At 36.5% G+C, this 20,274-nt stretch overlaps 1 protein-coding gene across 1 annotated transcript; it reads right to left on the bottom strand.

The window, feature by feature from the left end:
- Positions 1 to 44: 44 nt before the first annotated feature.
- HSFB3 (heat shock transcription factor B3) lies at positions 45 to 2,092 on the bottom strand. Its single transcript, XM_022031169.2, has 2 exons — positions 1,666 to 2,092; positions 45 to 858 (listed from the first exon to the last, which is right to left on the bottom strand). Exons 1-2 carry the CDS (start codon positions 1,936 to 1,938, stop codon positions 298 to 300), a joined length of 834 nt encoding a protein of 277 aa, XP_021886861.1. The 5' UTR covers positions 1,939 to 2,092; the 3' UTR covers positions 45 to 297.
- Positions 2,093 to 20,274: the final 18,182 nt, after the last annotated feature.

Here is a 20,274-nt window from a genome sequence, read left to right as displayed (position 1 = left end):
CCCATAAACTATACAAGTTCGAAAAAAGAAAAAAGAAATGGCCGTGGACAACAATAATTTAAACTTTATTATTACAAACTTGACAAATAGATATATAAATAGATAGTGTTCAATCACACATTATCCCAACCAAGAATTCTATGATAAAAGTTTGATTCTAACAAGAGCTTTGTTTGCCAACTATTACACAACATTAACACTACAGTTTTTAATATATTATTTATTAAATATCATTTGAAGTAAAACTAATTAGAACACTCAACTTTTAATTTAATATCAAATTGAGATATAGCATAATCATTTGCATGATTGTGGTAATAAGACATTGGTGGCGTTTTGGTAAATCTCAGCCGCTGATCTCTTTCTGATATTCATCTTTCTCTTCCTCTGATGATCAACTCCTTGAATTTCCAGCCTCACTCCAAACAACATTAATGGCCTCTCATCATCAATATCACCATCATTTTCGTCATCATCATCGATGATCACATCATGATGATGATGATGATCATGATGATCATGAAAATGTGAATAGTGGTTGACCAAATCTAAAAGCTCCTTGCACTTTCTTTTCACCGTGGTCAGCTCCGAGCTTAGAGCTCCGTTCTCGTTCTTCAGACGTTTGTTCTCATCCATCAGAATAACGTAGCCGGATGATGAAGTGGACGATGACCGTTGATCTAAATCATCAACCTGATGATGATGTTCTTGTTTTTGTTCTTGTGGAGGAGTAGAAACTTGCTTGTTGCTATTAGGCCAAGACTTTCTTCTGCGAATGTTGCATAGAAGCTCCTTTTTTCCCTTTTGAAACATGTCATTGCAGAACTCCCATCTTCTTGTTGCAACTTTCCGAAATCCCTATAACACGCATATATAAATATACACGTATAACGTTTACATCACCCATACACATATATGTAGATATAAGGTAAAAATGAAGCTACTAGAATCAAGGATGTTAATGTCATAAATTAACATAAATACATGTATACGTATATATAACTCTTTTATGTATGAACTAATAATTACCCATTAATAATGAGTCACGAGAACTTTGTTTTTGGTTCTATTAGTTTTAATGGAGTTTTGGTTTTAAATATATTGACTTCAGTCCAAGTTGAGGATCACTTTGCAAATTAGTATTGGAAAATGAACATCAATTCCAATTTTCAACAACCTTTTCATACCATGAAACTTTGAATAATATTAATGCTATATGTATGTGTATGTGTCTGTATGAGTGTACTTGGTCCAATTCAACACTACCTAGCTGTTTACATATATATTTACATATACACACGCATATATATATATATATATATATATGAAACTTCTGACTTCCTTCTTCTTTTCCTCTTTTTGCTTTCATATTTGAAAAAGGAAGAAAAACAGACAACCCATGAAACTTCTTTTAATTACCAGAAATTACAATGAAAATAAAAAGAATTCATTATATAGATCACCCATTAATATAGACAGTAAGAAGTACAAGCCAAGTTTGGTTAATTAGACATGACTTAGTACCTTTTCTAATTAATTAATTATATACCCACCAGAAATTTTATAAAAAAAAAAAATTATCGACACTGATATCTTCACGATGAATTAGCAATCAGCTAGGAAGATTAATTAAATAATAACGGAATGAGAATAAAAAATACGTACATAAGTGTTGAGCTGGCGGACGAAGCTGGAGAAGTTGCTGTGCTTGAAGAGAGTGGGGAGGAGATCTCTGGCGAACTCCGCCGGCTGCCACACCACGAACCCTGTCCCTTCTCCGTTCCATGAAACGACGTCGTCCGTCTCCGGATCCTCCACCAGCATATACGTTTTGACCAAGAACGGCGGCGGTGTTGACTTTCTCATCACGTACTGATCCAATACTAAACCTTTATGACTTACAATTAGATTCCGATCACAATCGCTTATAACCTCCATTAACGCAGGAAAAGAAAAACTACAGAAGAAAAAAAAAAAGCTTGTAAAGAAGAAAAAGAAGGAGAAGAAGAAGAAGAAGAAGAAGAAGAGTTTAGCTGGAGAAGAGAAGGAGGGAAGTTAGGAACTCCCAGCCCCAGCAATAGAAACCCAATACGACACCACGGTTCATGAGAAACGCAAGGCCTTCTTTCTTTCTTTCTTTCTTTCTTGCTTTCTTGATTTCTTTCTTTCTTTCTCTGCTACTTATTTTCTCTAAACCAAGAAGAAATATTTGGTTGAGACGTATGCATTAATAAAGCAAGTTAGAGAAAATTTCATGACGTGCAATTTACTATTATTTTATTTTTTAATTATTCATATAAGACATTTTTATTTTCTGCTAATTGTATATATGTACATATATATATTCTAATGCCCTCGCTAGCTATCAATTACATATACATATACATATATATAGCGCGTATATATGGGTGCACATTAATCTTTCTTTGTCTGTCTTGCGATCAATTAAATAGAAAGGTTCATTTCAGCTTAATCGGTCAAAGTCAAGGTGCTCCATATATTCAAATAGAAATATCTTTACCAACCTTAACATATGTTCTTGCAGAAAAATAGAAATTTGGTTGGAAGGTAATTTTTTATTTAAATTTTCTCAAGCAATTTTATGAACAGATATATATATATATATATATGCACATAGATTTAATACATTTAAGATTTTATTTCTAATTTATTACCCATAAGAATTTGATGCAGATAATAACATTTACAAGAAAACCATAATACATCTTAGGACAAAATATATTTTGTCACTATAAATACATATGTAGAAATTATTCTTTATATATAAAGATTTTGATTTAACATCTTTAGTAAATCATTACCAACTTCAACTAGTCAATCTCTAAGTAAATATTGACTTTTTGAAGGAAAAAGCACAAAAATTATCTCCATAAATCACATAATTTTTGAACTAATAATTTTTTTTTATTAGAAAACAAAATATTCATGTATAAAATTAATTGGATGATTCGCTAATTATGTAGTAACAAATATAATTGTTAACATAGACAATAAAATATATTAAAACTACTCCCATTAAAGAGTTTGAAATTTTGAATGTCAAAGATTATGGAAACATAAATGTCAAAATGAATAAAAATAAGTTAAAAATATATATACACACAGTCCACACATATATATTTATACACAAGATTATATTTTTAAACACACATTTGTTAATTAGCTGAAGATTGGTTCTTGATTCATATGAAGAATATTCGTCTACCAAAGATAAATGGATAAAAGCCAAAGATTAAGTCCTTACAAATACACACACACACACACACATATATATATACATGTATGCAGTTCAATTGCATACATATATAATTGTTTACTTGTTGGTGTAGTATGTGAAAAGCAAGGTCGACTGTCGTCTGTCTAGAGTTTCTGCAATCGTAATCTTTTTGATTTCTTCTTGTGTACCATTAGTATATTACTTTCCTTTTTTGACTTTTGCTTTCCTTTTTTCCGGTAGCTAATCAGTGTGGAATATTTCCTATTTTCTCTGCTTCACATTTTATTTTTTATTTCCTTTAACATCCAAGAGTACTTATATAATTTATTAATTAAAATATTTTAATTATATTTAATTGGTGGTTTTAATTTAATTTTTTTTTATCTTAAACAAAGGAGAAGATTAGGCGCGTGGACGGGACGTGGTTGAAACAGAGTGGGGGAGAGAAGGCGTGAAAAATGCGAAAAAGAAAATTCAGAGTATCTGGGCATAATAGGAGCTTCTTATAAATTGGGTCAGCTGAGTTTTTTTGACTCTTTTATCTTTTTATCAAATTTTATATAAAATAAAAACAAAAGTTTCTATATTACAATGTATTTTATGAACTTATATATTTTTCAAAAAGCATGTAATGTATATATATATATAATTTTGTAAATGTGTGCTGGTTTTGTCGGTTTGCTCATCTTCACCAACCGCAGCTTTACTTTTCCAACTTGTGCCCATGAGGAGTGATACCTTTTGGACTGAGAGAATTAACTACAGAAGTTGAGTTGAATGGTGATAAGATCCCAAGTCCAGCCCATTCTTATTTTAATAACTTTCCTGACTCATCTTTCTCGGCTTCTTCCTATCAACTATTATTAGGATAGTTTTAATGGTCAAAAGTCTCGCATTTTATATAAAAATTATAAATTTAATTTTACTAAAAACTTAAAAGGTAGTCATTTTGTGATTTTATAATCGATTAAAAATAAATAATAATGTAAAACTTATTATTTTATTATATATTTATAATACTTGGTTAAAAAAAAATTAATTATTTAATTAACTAATTTATTAGTAAAATTACAGTAGTTTTAACACGTCTATAATTTTTATAAAAAAAAAAATGAATATTTATGATGGTTAAATTCTTTTTAGATGGGTAACTACAATATGTTAAAAAATTAATATAACTTTTTTTATTAAAGAAATCTATTTTTTTTTTAGATATAATGAATATTTCTAGATAAAGCTTGTAAACAAAAATTTTCCCAGAATTTAGTATAATATGTGAATATCGCTCCATTTATTTTTTTTTTGAACTGGACATAATAGTTTTATTTACGAAGGCAATTTACAACTCCACCATTAAGCTTTATTGTCAATGACACTTAGAATTACTATAATGCTAATTATTAAACTTATCATAATAATTTTATTTAAATAACAAAACGTATAATGTGATGGCTCGTAGATCTTTAACGAAAAATCACGCCGCCATACACAACTAAATCAGAAAATACGACACAAAAATTTAAAAATAAAATATAACAAAAGTTATTCATCTCTTGTACAACATGAAATATTAATTTACAATCTGAGTTAAACATAATTTTATAGAGTCATCAACTGAACTACAACTCACCTGATGTAAAGTAGAATATGAAATTCCTAATTTAGCTCTACAAACTATCTTCCTCAGTTTGATATGAAAAAGATTAGAACTTGAATGGAATGAACAAAACAATGCGCTCAGTAAGTATGCCTAGTAGACTTCGCCCTAGGCATCCTTTATGTGAGGTTAGATTTTTTAAATAATATACCATCAAAAAGTAATAAAAGTAAAAATAAAATCTTGTTATTCTACATTTGCTTATGTTTTGGATTAATATACTGTACCAATGTTGAGTTTGATTTAACCATCTTTTCTCAAAAATTAAATTTTAGAAATCATACACCATTATAAAGTAATAATAAAATCTTCTTGTTCTATGTTTGTTGTGCTTTGAATTAATATACGTAATAAATCTTTACTTAGCGTTAAGTTTTAAGTTATTACATGAGAGCCAATTGATAAAGATTTATTATATCAATTTAGCTATAATGAAATTGACAAAGGTATATCAAGTTTTTAACCAGAAAATGTATACATGAATTTTTTTGTACAATGATAGATAAATAATAGGAATTTATGATGTGAGTAAGGGGAGAGCAACTTACACTAAGTTACATGAGATCTCATAATCAAGGTGCAACTCAAAGTCACATGGAAGACCACATGGGAATTCATGGCAATGTGGAAGCTTACATGGAGGCTCACGGTAAATGATGAACATTCTATCAATTTTAATAATGTACAATTGAAATGAAACTCCATACATTCGATGATTTTTCATCATAATATTAATTTAAACACTTTTTTTTTTAATCATATTAAATATAAATTTATAAATAAATTTCAAACCATTATCGTCTTACTTGATTTTGGAGTCCAAAAGGCCCAGAGATTTTCTTAAAATAGAACAAATTAACCCAATTAATATGGGTAAAAAAAGGTTCATCCTTGAAACAATCCCTATTTGGTATCTAATCCAGTCCAATTGAAACGACCCACGACTTAAAACAAAATAAAATCATAAATTAAATGCGTAAGCGAAATAATAGAATTAGGGTTTACATTCCTTACACAATAATTTAGAATACCCAATAGGCTACGGGAATGACTCTTCTAAAAAAATAAGCGAAAAATCAAGAAATAAATGAAAAGTAAGTAATTAGGTATCCTAGAACAACCTTCACTAACCTTTGAAGGGAGTCCGGGTGATGAACTATTCACAAGTCCCTTATTGATCAAGATTTAGATCTTGATCCTCTCGATCTGAAATGGTTAATAAAAAGGTGAGTTACCTTAACCAATAAAATATCACATTGCTCACCAATACAGAAATGAATATTGGTAAAAATCATAAAAATAACTAATAGAGCTCTTAAATTAAGTAAATTTATTTATCATAAGTAAAATTATTTATTGTATACTTATCGTAGCGAGATTTTTAAAAATCAACCTATAGAGGCAATAACACAAATAACATTATAATCTCATATTCAATTAGTCAGAACAACAACTTTCTCTTTTTATTTGCTTACTGGTGTCCCTGGGGGTCCATAGGGATGTCCCACTACGCGTGAACCTATAACAAAACTTGTCAACTAACCGGCCATCCCTATATCCCATCCGGTATGGGCACCAAAAAGTACTATTCCTCAATACCCCGTCCGGTATGAGGGTGAATCGGGTCGTTCCCATATCCTATCCGATATGAGCGCCAAAAATATCTTTTCTCAATACCCCGTCCGGTATGAGGTAACGTTCACGGTAGGGTTTTCTATGTAGCCAGTTCGTCCACCATCTCTCAGGATATCCAGTAAGACAATTGTTATATTCATTCACTTGACCAAGTAATTTTCTATTTACATTTAATTTTCAGTTTTATAATTTAACTGTAAATCACGCAAGACAAGCAATACATGCATCAAGAAAACACAACCAAATCATCTTACTAATTCTAGTGTATTATCATGCATTTAAAACTGTAAAATCAAACAAATAGTAATACATAATCAGTTCCGGCTCCATTAGTAACCTGTAATTAATTATCGAAAATTTCTAAATTACGCAAACTACCGTATTATTTATAATTAGACTTCAATTCTATAACAAAAAATAAGGTGAAGGAATCTTACTCGAATCAATGTCCGAAACACTAAGCTTTTAGCTGTGCTTACTAGCGATCCCCGGGTTTCCTAAATTTTCTTACGGAGATTAAAACACGCTTCATATAACTAAAAATACTACAAAAAAAATCCAAAATTAGTGTTAAAACTCTTTTCTGACCAATTTTGAAATTTCAGCATGGCGGCACCGTCATGCTCCGGCGACGAAACCACCACCCGCAGTGGTGGTTTGCCTCGGACTGGCCATTTTTAAAGAGTTTTGGCTGGTTTCGGTCGGTTTGATACCCATCTTTGCAAGAAAATACGTTAAGGGGCCTCGGTTCACCCAAAAAAGTCGAAAAATAAAAACTTACCGATGGCAAGACTTTTTAGTACGGCGGCTTTGCCGGCTTGCCTTCGCGGTTGAGCGTTTTTCTTTGGTCAACCAGTAGAAATTAGAATGGTGAATACAATGGTGGAAAAATTGCACAAAACGAAAATTGAGAAGTGGCTCATCGGAGGCAATTTTTTATTTTTCCTGCAGTGGCGTCGCTGGGCTTTACCCGCAATTTTCGACTCATCCACCAGTCCTTTTACTCCGATTTGGCCATGAGGATGTTCAAAATCAAATTTCGAGTGAATGAGAGAATTTTTACCTTTTTTGGCGGTCGGAGGTAGCTCCGATATGGCGACGGGCGTCAGTTGGCTCTCTTCTCTAGCAACTAGTTATTCTCATCCGGCGAGGCGGCTAGGGTTAGGGTTCGGTGTGAAGTGAGATATTTATACCCGTCTTCCTTAAATATGGGTCGTTCATCGCGTTTAAAGAGAAAATAAATCTGGACCGCTCATTGCAATTTAATCTGTACCGTACAATCGCATTTAAAGAGAGAACGAATCTAAACTGTTCATCACATTTAATCGCGACTGTCCGATCGTGCCTGAGGAGGGAACATATCCGGACCCTCCATGGGCATGGGAATAAATCTAGGTCGTCCGGTTGCGGGCATGCAGATTGCTAGTGTGGCCTCTCGTGTGGCACCGAGTCAGCGTGTCTTGCCACACGGTGTGCTCTGGTTTGTCAGGCTGCTGACTGGGCTATCCTACGTGACACATTTTTTTAAATTATGTTTTGACCCCCCAATTCTTGATTTTTCTTTCAAATACACCATCCGACCCCAAATTTTCACCCATTTTTCTCAAAATTATTTTTAATTTCATCCTCTGCCTATTTTTTTTCCTAACTTTAGATTAAATAGAAATTTATAAATTTAAAATTTATATTTTTATATATTAATTTTAATTTTTAAAATTAATTATGGGCCAAATTTCGGGCCCAGGTATTACAACTCTCCCCCCCTTAAAAAAAATTAAGTCCCTCGAATTTGTCTCTCTCTCACTCAATCGAATAGTTGGGGATACTGGTATTTAAAGTTTGATTCTTGCTCCCATGCGGCCTTTCTCTGTGTGTGATTCTGTCATAAGACCTTAACCAAGAAAATTTTTCAGTTGTGGAGTACTCTGCTTTTTCGGTTCATAATACCCACCGGTACCTCCTCGTAGGATAGATCCTTCTGGAGTGAAAGGAGCTCGTGGGCCAAGACGTGAGAGAGATCCAGGTTGTACTTGCGTAGTATGGACACATGAAACACATTATGGACCCTAGATAATTTTGGAGGTAGTGCCAGTCTGTAGGTAGTATTGTCAATTATGTCTAAGATTTCAAATGGCCCAATAAACCGGAGATTTAGTTTCCCCCTCTTACTAAACATACTGATTCTCTTGAAATGAGTGACCTTAAGGAACACTCGATCACCTTTTTCAAATTCTAAATCCCTCCTCCAGGTATCTGCATAACTCTTCTGCCTACTCTGAGCCGTCTAGATGTTCTTCCTGATTTTAACTAGTTGGCTGTAGTCTCTTCCACAAGATCTGGACCGAACAATTTTCTATCAACCACCTCTTCCCAACAGATCGGCGATCTGCATGGGCGGCCATATATCACCTCGTATGGAGCTATGCCAATACTTTCTTGGTAGTTGTTATTGTAGGCGAACTCTATTAAGGGTAAATGATAATCCCAATGGCCCCTGACATCAAGAACACAAGCTCGGAGCATATCCTCCAGTGTGCGGATTGTCCGTCGATCTGAGGGTGGAATGCGGTACTAAGAGACAGTTTCGTTCCCATGACTTGCTGAAAACTAGACCAGAACAAAGAAGTGAACCTGGGGTCCCTGTCAGACACTACTGTCACTGACACTCCATGTAACCTGATTATCTCCCGGATATACTTCTTGCTATCTTGTCCAAGGGGTTGGTCACCTTGATGGCCAAGAAGTGAGAAGACTTGGTGAGCTAGTCAACATTACCTAAATGACATCATGTCCCGAGCGTGCCCTAGGAAATCTTGTCATGAAATCCATTGTGATGTGTTTCCACTTCCGCTTTGGAATTGGTAATGGCTCAAGTAGCCCGCCTGGACGTTAATGCTCTGCCTTGACTTGCTGACATACCAAACACTTGGAAATAAAGTCAGCCACATCTCTTTTCATCCCGTTCTACCAAAATCGGAGTCGTATACTTTGATACATCTTAATGCTTCTGAGATGCATGGAAGAGCGATGGGCCTCGGTCATGATGTTCTTTTTTAGCTCACTGTCACATGGAACACATACCATGTCCTGAAATCTAAGCAACCCATCGGTAGAGACTCGAAATTCTAAATTTACTCCATGTTCTGCATCTTTCTTGAGGGCTATTAAGGTGGACTCGACAGATTGGGCTTCCTTTATTCTCTGAATCAACTCAGGTTGAACAGTCAAGTGGGCCAAGCATGTAACCCTCTTCAGGTCTTGAAGTCATACCTGTTGTGCGGCCTCTATTGCCCTATATTCTGAAACTATTAGGTGAGCTAATATACCTATACTTTTTTTACTGAGTGCGTCGACTACCACATTGCTCTTGCACGGGTGATACAAGATATTATAATCGTAATCCTTGAGGAGTTCTAACCATCTTCTTTGACACATGTTGAGATCTTTTTGAGTGAATATGTATTTTAAGCTCTTATGGTCGATATAGATCTGAAAGGTCTCCCCATATAAGTAATGGCGCCAAGTCTTCAAGGCATGGATGATTACGTCGAGTTCTAACTCATGGGTGGGTTAGTTTTTCTTATGACTCTTCAACTGTCTGGACCCATAGGTTATGACCTTTCCATGTTGCATTAGAACACAACCCAACCCTAGGTAGGAGGCATCACTATAAACTATATATCCACTTGTCCCGCTCGGTAAAGTCAACACAGGTGCAGTAGTCAACCACTTCTTTAGTTCTGAAAAACTACTTTCACAGTCCTTGTTCCACTCAAATTTGATGTTCTTCTTTGTGAGCCGACTCAAATGAGCAGCTAGACTAGAAAATCCTTCCACAAACCTGTGGTAATAACCTCCCATCCCCATAAAGCTACGAATCTCCTTGACTGAAGTTAATTTTTCCCAACCAAGCACTGCCTCAACTTTTTCGAGGTTCACTAACACTTCATACCTTGATATGATGTGCCCTATGAAGGTAGTCTGCTCAAGCCAGAATCCACACTTACTCAACTTTGCATGCAACTTCTTTTCTCAAAGAACTTGTAAAACCTGAGTCAAATGGTGAACGTATTTCTCTCTACTTTTTATATAGACTAGGATATCATTGATAAATATAACGACAAACTAATCAAGTAATTGTCTGAAATCCATGTTCATCAAATCCATAAAGATGGCTGGTGCATTGGTTAGTACAAATGACATGACCAGGAACTCATAGTATCCGTCCTTGGTTCGAAAAGTTAGTTTGGGAATGTCTTCTACCTTGATCTTTATCTGATGGTAACCTGAACGCAAGTCTATCTTAGAGAAGACCTGGGCATCCTGTAACTAATCAAAAAGGTCATCGATCCTAGGAAGGGGGTACTTGTTCTTGATCGTGACCATGTTTAGTCCTTTGTAGTTAATACATAACCTTAATGTCTCATCCCCTTTCCTTGCAAATGTGACTCTGGTACCCCAAGGGGACACACTATGTCGGATGAATCCACTAGCCTGCAATTCATTGATCTGTTTCATCAGCTCCTCCATCTCAACACGACTCATACGGTAAGGGACAACTAAAATAGGCTGGGTGCCTGGCTGAAAATCTATGGTGAATTCAACTTCTCTGTCCACTGGCAGTCTAGGTAGTTCATCTGGGAACACATCCGAGAAGTTTTGGACTACCGAAATCTATCGAATACAAATTTCTTTCTTAGGTTTGCCTAGTTAGAGAAAACAGTCGGGTTAAATCACTTAATAATAGGAAAAATTGCCATGAGGGAATAATGTTTAAAATTTTTTATTAATTTGTAAATGACTCTTCATTAGGAGAGTTGAATACAAGTTTCTTATGAAAATAATCTATGGTGGTGTGATATGTTGCTAGCCAGTTCATTCCTAGGATTACATCAAAGTCTCCCGTATCAATCTCTATTAGGTCCAAACTCAATTTTCTATCTGCTACATCTATAATACAGGCTTTGTATATAACCTCTCCCAGTAGTATCCTACTCCACGGAGTAAACACAAACAACACAAAATTAAGTCTTTCAGATAATACATTTAAGTTTGGTGTAAAGACATGTGAAATAAATGAATGTGAGGCACTAGTATCAATCAAAACATGTGCAAGATGATTACAGATAGTGTGCGTACCATGTATCACGTTTGAGTTGGCTTCTGCATCTTGCTGAGTGAGGTCGTAAGCTCTACCCTGCATAGGAGGTCTGGTCTGGTTCTAATTCCTCGGACACTCTCTCGCGTAATACTGGGCACTCCCACATATACGGAAAGTATTGTTAAGGTGATAGTAGGGTCGGTCCCCATGATCTTTGTGCAGTGCTGATAAGTCCTACCGCGTCCTATTGTCGGAATCTGAGGAGGAGCCTGGGTCACTGGCTTAAGTCTCTTGTTCTGCTGAATAGGTGCAATGGGTGCTAGTTTACGGTATGAAAACGAGGGCTTGAGTTCCCTACTGCTGGAGGAAAAATGCGAAGGTTCCTCTCCACTAGCTGTGTCTTGACTAGAACAGCCGAGTAAGTACTGAGTTCAAACACATACAGCTGCTGTATAATCTCAGGACGGAGGCTCCACTCGAACTTTCTTGCCTTTCTGCCTTCATCCATCATGCTCTCAGGGGAATACCGGTCCAACTCTAGGAACTTTCGGGCATATTCTAATATAATCATATTATCCTGGACCAAATGTACAAACTCCATTTCCTTCAGATGTTAGAGATGCTCTGGGAGGTACTCTGCATTGAAGGCCATCAAAAATTGTTCCCAAGTGACTAGAACGAGTAGGGTGGCCTGCTTGAGTTGCCACTAGCGGCCTACCTTTCCTACCAACATGTTGGTGGTAAGTATGACTCTCTGTTCGAAAATCACTCAAAGAGTAGTGCAAGCCTTCTTTATCTCAGCTAACTAGTACTCGACCTCTTCAAAGAAGGATGCCCCTACAAAAGTAGATGGATTTAATCTTTTATACCTCTCAATGTAGCTTAGGTCCATTATGGGAGGAACTGGGTGCTATGGAAGAGGGACTAGATTGTGCTAGGGATGGACCAAATAGCCTTGTGGTGGTACTAGATGATATAGTGGGGGCACTGGATTGTACTGTGGTAGTGCTGGGTGATGCAGTTGGGGCACTGGGCTATACTGTGGTCGTGTCAGGTGATGCAGCTGGGGCACCGAACCATACTATGGTAGTGTTGGATGGTACTGTAGAGGAGCAGGGTCGTACCAGGGTGGCTCAAGATCCTCCCACTACAGGGGTAGCTCAAACTGTGGCAGTGGGAGAGGATCAGGTAGCTCCTTCCTTTCCTCCCAAGCCTATTGGGTAGTGATGAGTCTCTCCAGTATTTCAAATAGTCAGTCATTATCCTCTTGAACCGAACCCTCCCGAGCTGCTCAGTTTAGTGGGGGTCTTCCTCTCCTCATATATCTGTACCTGCAGTTTACAATGAATGATTGAGTGATAATTCATTATTTTTGGTGTTTCATAAGGATTTTATGTAAAGAATAGTTCCGAAGAATGTGACTTTGATATCAACTGAAACGACCCGCGACTTAAAAGGAAATAAAGTCATAAATTAAATGGAGAAGCGAAATAATAGAGCTAGAGTTTACATTCCTTACACAATAATTTAGAATACCCAATAAGGTTATGAGAATGATCCTTCTAAAAGAACAAGCAAAAAATCAAGAAATAAATGAAAAATAAGCAATTAGGTATCCTAGGACAACCTTCACTAGCCTTTGAAGGGAGTCCGGGTGGTGAACTATTCACAATCCCCTTGTTGATCAGGATCTGGATCTTGGTCCTATTGATCTGAAATGGTTAATGAAAGGGTGAGTTACACTAACTCAGTAAGAATATAACACTATTCACCGATACAGAAATAAAGGTTGGTAAAAATCATAAAAATAACTAATAAAGCTCTTAAATTAAGTAAATTCATTTATCATAAATAAAATCATTTATTGCATATTTATCGTAGCGAGATTTTCAAAAATTGACCTATAGAGGCAATAACACAAACAACATCATAATCTCATATTCAATTAGCCATAACAACAATTTTCTCTTTTTATTTGCTAACTGGTGTCTCTAAAGGTCCATAGGGATGTCCCACTACGCGTGAACCCATAACAAAACTTGTTAACTAACCGAGCGTCACCCATACCCCGTCAAGTATGAGTGCCAAAAGTATCATCCCTCAATACTCTATCCGGTATGAGGGTGAATCAGGCCGTTCCCATACCCCATCCAGCATGAGCGCAAAAAATATCTTTTCTCGATACCCCGCTCGGTATGAGGTAACATTCACGGTAAGGTTCCCTATTTATCCAGTATGTCCACCATCTCTCAGGATATCCAGTAAGACAACCGTATCATTCATTCACTTGACTAAGCAATTTTTCGTTTACATTTAATTTTCAGTTTCACAATTTAACTATAAATCACACAAGACAAGTAATACATGCATCAAGAAAACACAACCGAATCATCTTACCAATTCCAGTGTATTATCATACATTTAAAACTGTAAAATTAAACAATTAGTTAAAACAGGACAAACAATAATAAATAACCGGTTTCAGCTCCATTAGTAACCTGTAATTAATTATCAAAATTTTTTAAATTACGCAAAATACCGTATTATTATAATTAGACTTCAATTCCATAATAGGGAATGAGGTGGGGGATTCTAATCCGAATCGGTGTTTAAAATACTAAACTTTCAGCTGTGCTTACTGGCGATCCTCGGGTTTCCTAAATTTTCCTGCGGAGATTGAAGCACACTTCACGTACCTAAAGACACCCCAAAAAATCCACAATTGGTGTTAAAACTCTTTTATGGATAATTTCGGATTGGCCGTTTTCAGCCAGTTTCTGCCAGTTTTGGAAACCATCCATACGAGAAAACATGTTAAGGGGCCTCAGTTGGCCGAAAAAAATTGAAAAATAAAAACTTACTGGCGGCGGGACTTTCTAATGTGGTGGCTCTGCTGACTCACTTTCGCGGTTGGGGCATTTTTATTCGGTCAATCTGTAGAAAACAGAATGGTGAATACAATGGTAGAAAAATCGCACGAAATGAGAATCGGAAAGGGGCTCATCGGAGGTAATTTTTTATTTTTCCTACAGCAACGCCACCAAACTTTACCCGTGGTTTCTGGCTCATCCACCGGTCTTTTTGCTCCGATTTAGCCATGGGGGTGTTCAAAAATTAAATTTAAAGTGAATGAGAGAATTTTTACCTTTTTTGGCGGTCGGATGTGGCTTCGGCATGGCAGTGGGTGGCGGTCTGCTCCCTTCTCCAGCGACTATTTCTTCTTTTCCGGCGGGGGGCCAGCAGCTAGGGTTAGGGTTCAGTGTGAAGTGAGATATTTATATCCGTCTCCCTTAAATCTGGACCGTTCATCGCGTTTGATCTCGATCGTCCGATCGCGTTTAAAAGAATAAATCTGGACCGTTCATCCCAATTTGGTCTGGATCGTACGATCGCGTTTAAAGAGAGAAGAAATTTGGATCGTTCATCGCGTTTAATTGCAACCTTCTAATCGTGCCTGAGGAGGGAACAGATCCAAACCATCCATGCGCGCGGGAACAAATCCAGTCGTCCGATCGGGGGCACACAGATTGCCAGCATGACCTCCCGCATGGCATTGAGTCAGCGTGCCTAGCCACGCGGCACGCTCCGATTCGTCGGGGATGCTGACTGGGCAGTCCTACGTGGCGTATTTTTCTTAAATTATATTTTGAACCCCCAGTTCCCGATGTTTTTTTAAAAAAACACCCCCTGAACCCAAATTTTCACCCATTTTTTTCAAAATTATTTTCAATTTTATCATCCACTTATTGTTTTTGTAATTTTACATCAAATAAAAATTTATAAATTTAAAATTTATATCTTTATATATTAATTTTAATTTTTAAAATTAATCCCGGACCAAATTTCGGGACCGGGTATTACAACAATTGTAACCCAATATCCAAATACGCAATTGTAACAACATAATGATAAATGATAATATGAGTATGAAGACGTAACTATATAATATATATATATAACTGTAAAAGCCCAAAACCCCTAACAAGAATTTCAAGGGTTTTGACCCCAATCATGATAATGATAATAATAATAATAATCATAATAATACTAAATTCCTTTATTTAGTAGAAGAATTAACTATTTAGATATTACATTCCTTGCATGTTTACTTAAAACGCCCAAATAGGGGGCTATGGGAATGCTTTAGAACTTGAAACGGGAAAAATACTAAAAATAAATATTATTAACCTTTATCGAAATTGACAAAGCAAAAGAGGTAATAAATAGTATTAACTTCTCAAGTGTCATACATTAAGATAAAATCAGAATAACAATTTAAATAGAAATAGTATACATTTCAATAGGCATATAACATTCTTCACTATTTTTCCAAAGTCAGATTTCTTACCATTCCCATTGTTACTCTATCATTTTACTTTTTCCTACCGGTATTGCTAGGTGTCCATAGGGATCCCCGTTACATGTGAATACATATACTTTCTTTGTAATTAAATTGGTCGTCCCAATACCCCGTCTGCTAATGGGTGCCACAACTAAAAACCATATCAATACTCCGTCCAGTATGAGTGAAATATATAAACTCCCCACCCCATTCGGTATGGGACTTCCCAGCCCCGTACAATTGAGGGTAACATCAACGGTAGGGTTCACCCTATGTACCGAGTTTGTACACTCTTTTCCATGACACCTAGTAATTCCTCTTATTTAATGACCTTAGTTTGCGCATGCATATTTGCCATGCAGATCCATACTTCAAAAATATAAGAAAGCAAATTCATGCTCCGAAATTGCTAAGGAATAGAACCATTAAATAAAAGTGAATTAAAATATCATAATAGGATAAAAGCACCGCACGTCGTAATAACATGAACAATAGAATGAAACAATATCTCAAGGTGGGATTTTAACAAGCAGAAAGTGAAAATGAAGCGTAAATAAAGCCAAGTAAAATGAAATATAAATAAGAAATTAAAATCAAATAAAAATAGAGACAAAAATAATGTATAGGCAGCGTAAATAAACTAAAGACGAACTGGACAAATCGATTACTGGCTCCATTGATAACCTGTATTTAATTAATCAAAGAATTGTCAAACTATTTAAAAATTGTCGTTTATTATTGATTTAGCTTTAATTTAATCGTAATAGGAAAAAAGGTAAGGAATTCTTACACTGGGTCAATGTCTAGGACACCACCTTTTTCATACAGTTCGTGATAGTTTTCGATTCTTGGATTTTTTGAGTTTTCCTGGTAAAATTTGGAAACACACATCAAAACGGAGTGAAAATATGCAAAGAACGATGAAAAAGGCAAAAACAACTCACCGAGTGGTCAAGTTGGTGTTCCGGCGCAACAGCGCTGTCGAGCTCTAACTCCTAGTCCTCCTTCTCTGGCACTTCTCCCTCTCGACCAAATTGATTTTGGCCAGTTCCTGGTGAAAATTTATTTAAATCGTGGTTAGGAGGGTGTTTTACGAAGAAAAGAGAAAAATTTTAGCCTTATTAGGCAGTTTCCGATCGCTAGTGCAGTAGCGCAACTATGCTCTGTCGCCTCTCTCTCTCTCTCAGGTTGCGGTCTTCCTTGATTTTTCTTGCATTAGAGTTAGTCTTAATGACCTAGGGCAAGAAAATAGGGAGAATAGGAAGAAAACTCGTGCTCACTGGCGTGTTTTGGTCTCCGGCACGATGGCGTCGACGTCTCTCCAGTGGTTGAGCTTCTCCTCCCGCTGCCCTTCTTCTTCTTCTCCGATCTAGGTGTCGGCTAGGGTTTTGGGGAGTCGGCAAAAAGAGGTTTAAATACCTCTCCTTCAATCAGGGTTGTCCGCGCGGGGCCACATGGAGTGACAGAGGCTGTCCGATCTGGCTTATTTAGGGCGTTCGAATTTCCCTCCCGTGTGTATCTCAGATCGTTCGATTTGTTAATCATGCGAATCTGGATCGTTGATCGCACGATAGTTAGATTTATCACGTGGGCGATCAGAGCCGTTCGTTCAAATTCGGGCGGGATCGTGATCGAGCCGTTTATGCGAATGGAAACGGATCTAAGCCTTTTGATCCCTCAGGTACACAGATTGCTAGCGTGGTTTCTTGTGCGGGGGAGGGGGTATGCTGACACACTTGCCACGCAGTGCGTCTCGATTCGTCGCGCTATTGATATGGCCCATCTTCTTTAATTTGCAAAGTGTCCCCCATTTTTTCCAAATACTTTTCAAGGGAGCCCCCTTTTCATTTACAAATTTTCCCTATTTTCGAAATTTGTTTCTAAGTGGCCCAAAAATAATTTTTTTTTGTCATTGTTATTATTCTTAGTATTATTTTGATTATTATATATATATATATTATTATTATTATTATTTATTATATTTTTATTACGTAAATAAAATAAACATATCTTTAATTCGAAATTAACTGTTCTCGAACTCAGGATGTTACAATAAGTACTACTGAAAAACGTCATTTCTCCGAAATCAAAGATTATATTTTGAAAATATAATTCTTAATAAATTTTTAAATAAAAAATATAACTAGAAAATAATGTATAGAAAAGACTTTCAAGATATAAAAAGATTATTTTTGTTTAAATCTAGAAAAGATATTACTTTTTTCAATATTTATGTGTCTTAGCATATATGAATAATCTACCTTATTTTATGAATTATAAGGTGCATCTTCTTTTTACCCCTTAAATAATGTTAAAATTGAAACACCCAACATATACTTTTATTTTTATTTTTATTTTTATTTTTTTTAAATATAGTTATTTATTTATTTAATTTATTTAAATTTATTTTATTTTAATTTAATGAAAAAAAGGGGTAAAAATTTGTTAAGGATTAAATTAAAAACAATTTTGGATAAAAGGGTAAAAATTTGGGTTCTTGGAGTATTTTTGAAAAAAAAAATCAGAAACTGGATGTCAAAATATAATTTAAAAAAATTGAACTATGTTAGATGCCCGGTCAGTAGCCCTGACAAACTAGGATGCGTCAGGTGGCAGAGGCGCTGACGTGGGAGGCCACACTGAGGGAGCCACGTGGGTGATCCGCGTGCGTGCGATCGAACGGCTGAGGTCCGTTCCTGCGCGCATGGACGGCCCAGATTAAATCACAATAAACGGTCCAGATTCACTCCCTATTTAATTGCGATCAGATGGTCCAGATCAAAAGCGATGAACGGCTGAGATCAAAAGCGGATGGGTATAAATAACCCCATCCACACCCAAACCCTAACCCTAGCCGCTAGAACCCCTCGTCAGAGAAGATAGCCCAGCCGCCGGGAAGTCGACTGCCGCCACCCACTGCTGCACCAGAATCTTTTTCGACTGCCAAAAAAGGTAAAAATTTCCCCTCTTGCATGAAATTTAATTTTCAACCCACCCATGGCCAAATCGGAGTGAAAAAACTACTTAATTGGCCGAAAAATGCCGTCGAAGCCCGGTGGCGCCGCCGCGGAAACTTTCACAAACCGCCTCCGATGAGGCCTTCTTGATTCCCGTTTCGCATAAATTTTTTACCGTTGTGATCACCGTTTTGTTCTCTACATGTTGACAAGAGCAAAAAATCGAACCACAACGTGAGCTGGAGGAGCCGCTGCACTGGAGAGCTTCGCCGCCAGTGAGTTTTGGTTTTTTACATTTTTTTCGGACCAATCGAGGGCCCTAAGTGTATTTTCTCGCAGGAACTGATGCAAATTTGGCTGAATTCAGCCGAAAACGGTCGAAAACAGCCAACCCGAGGTGGATCACTGTCGCAAGCGGCGGCACCGTTACCTGAGCACGGTGGAGCCGCCGTGTCGGATTTTCAAAATTAGCCGAGTAGGTCCTGGCACTGATTTTTGGTTTATTTGGGACAGTTGTAGATACCATAAGCACGTTTCAGTTCCCCAAGAAAAACTTCAGGGAACCTAGGGACCGCTCGTAGGTGCAGTAAACCATTTAGCTTTTCGGCGTCAAATCAAGTAAGAACCCCTCACCCTATTTCCTATCATAGAATTGAAGTTTGAATAAATAATAATACGGTATTTCATACAAATTAAATAGATGTGTATAATTAATTACGAATTGCTAGTGGAGCCCGAACCGGACGTTGTTCTCTATTGATTTCTGTTGATTTGTTTTACAGTCTAAAAGCATGATGATATCTGTTTTATTTATTTTATGGTTTAAATGCATGTATTACTGTCTTACTTGACCACTGTTTGATTTGGTAATGGAGACTAAGGAAAAATAGGAAAGAGGTGTGATCAAGTAAACAGATAAGATGATAACCTCACTAGATATCCTAGGAGATGGTGGATGGACCAGATTCAAAGGGAACCCTACCGTGAACGTTGTCTCATACCGGACGAGGTATGGAGAATTGGTAATTTGGCGTCCATACCGAACGGGGTATGGGGATGGCCCGCTTCACCCTCATACCGGACGGAGTATTGAGATTTAATGTCTTGGTGCTCATACCAGACGAGGTATGGAGACGGCCCTGTAATTGAGATTGTTAAGGAAAATAGTTCACGTGTAGTAAAAATACCCTTATGGATCCCGATGGATACTAGTAGGCTAGTGAAACGAGAAACAGTTATAATTTAGTTTATTGTTAATAAATGTGAATTTATGATATGTTCTATGTTGTTGATTGTGCATGAAGTTATGATCTATATGATATTATTGCTTCTATAATTTGTTTC

This window comes from Carica papaya, chromosome 8, assembly GCF_054855325.1.
Source record: "Carica papaya isolate Zhongbai chromosome 8, ASM5485532v1, whole genome shotgun sequence".
Lineage (NCBI taxonomy): Eukaryota > Viridiplantae > Streptophyta > Magnoliopsida > Brassicales > Caricaceae > Carica > Carica papaya.
The sequence above is the reverse complement of the archived record's forward strand: the minus strand, read 5'-3'. Positions and strand labels throughout refer to the sequence as shown.

Bases quoted from the DNA above. Each gene is read 5' to 3' on its own strand.
- HSFB3 (XM_022031169.2), bottom strand. From the start codon at position 1,938: ATGGAGGTTATAAGCGATTGTGATCGGAATCTAATTGTAAGTCATAAA. The intron at 859-1,665 runs GTACGTATTTTT...TGCGTGTTATAG, and splicing joins TCCGCCAGCTCAACACTTAT to GGATTTCGGAAAGTTGCAAC.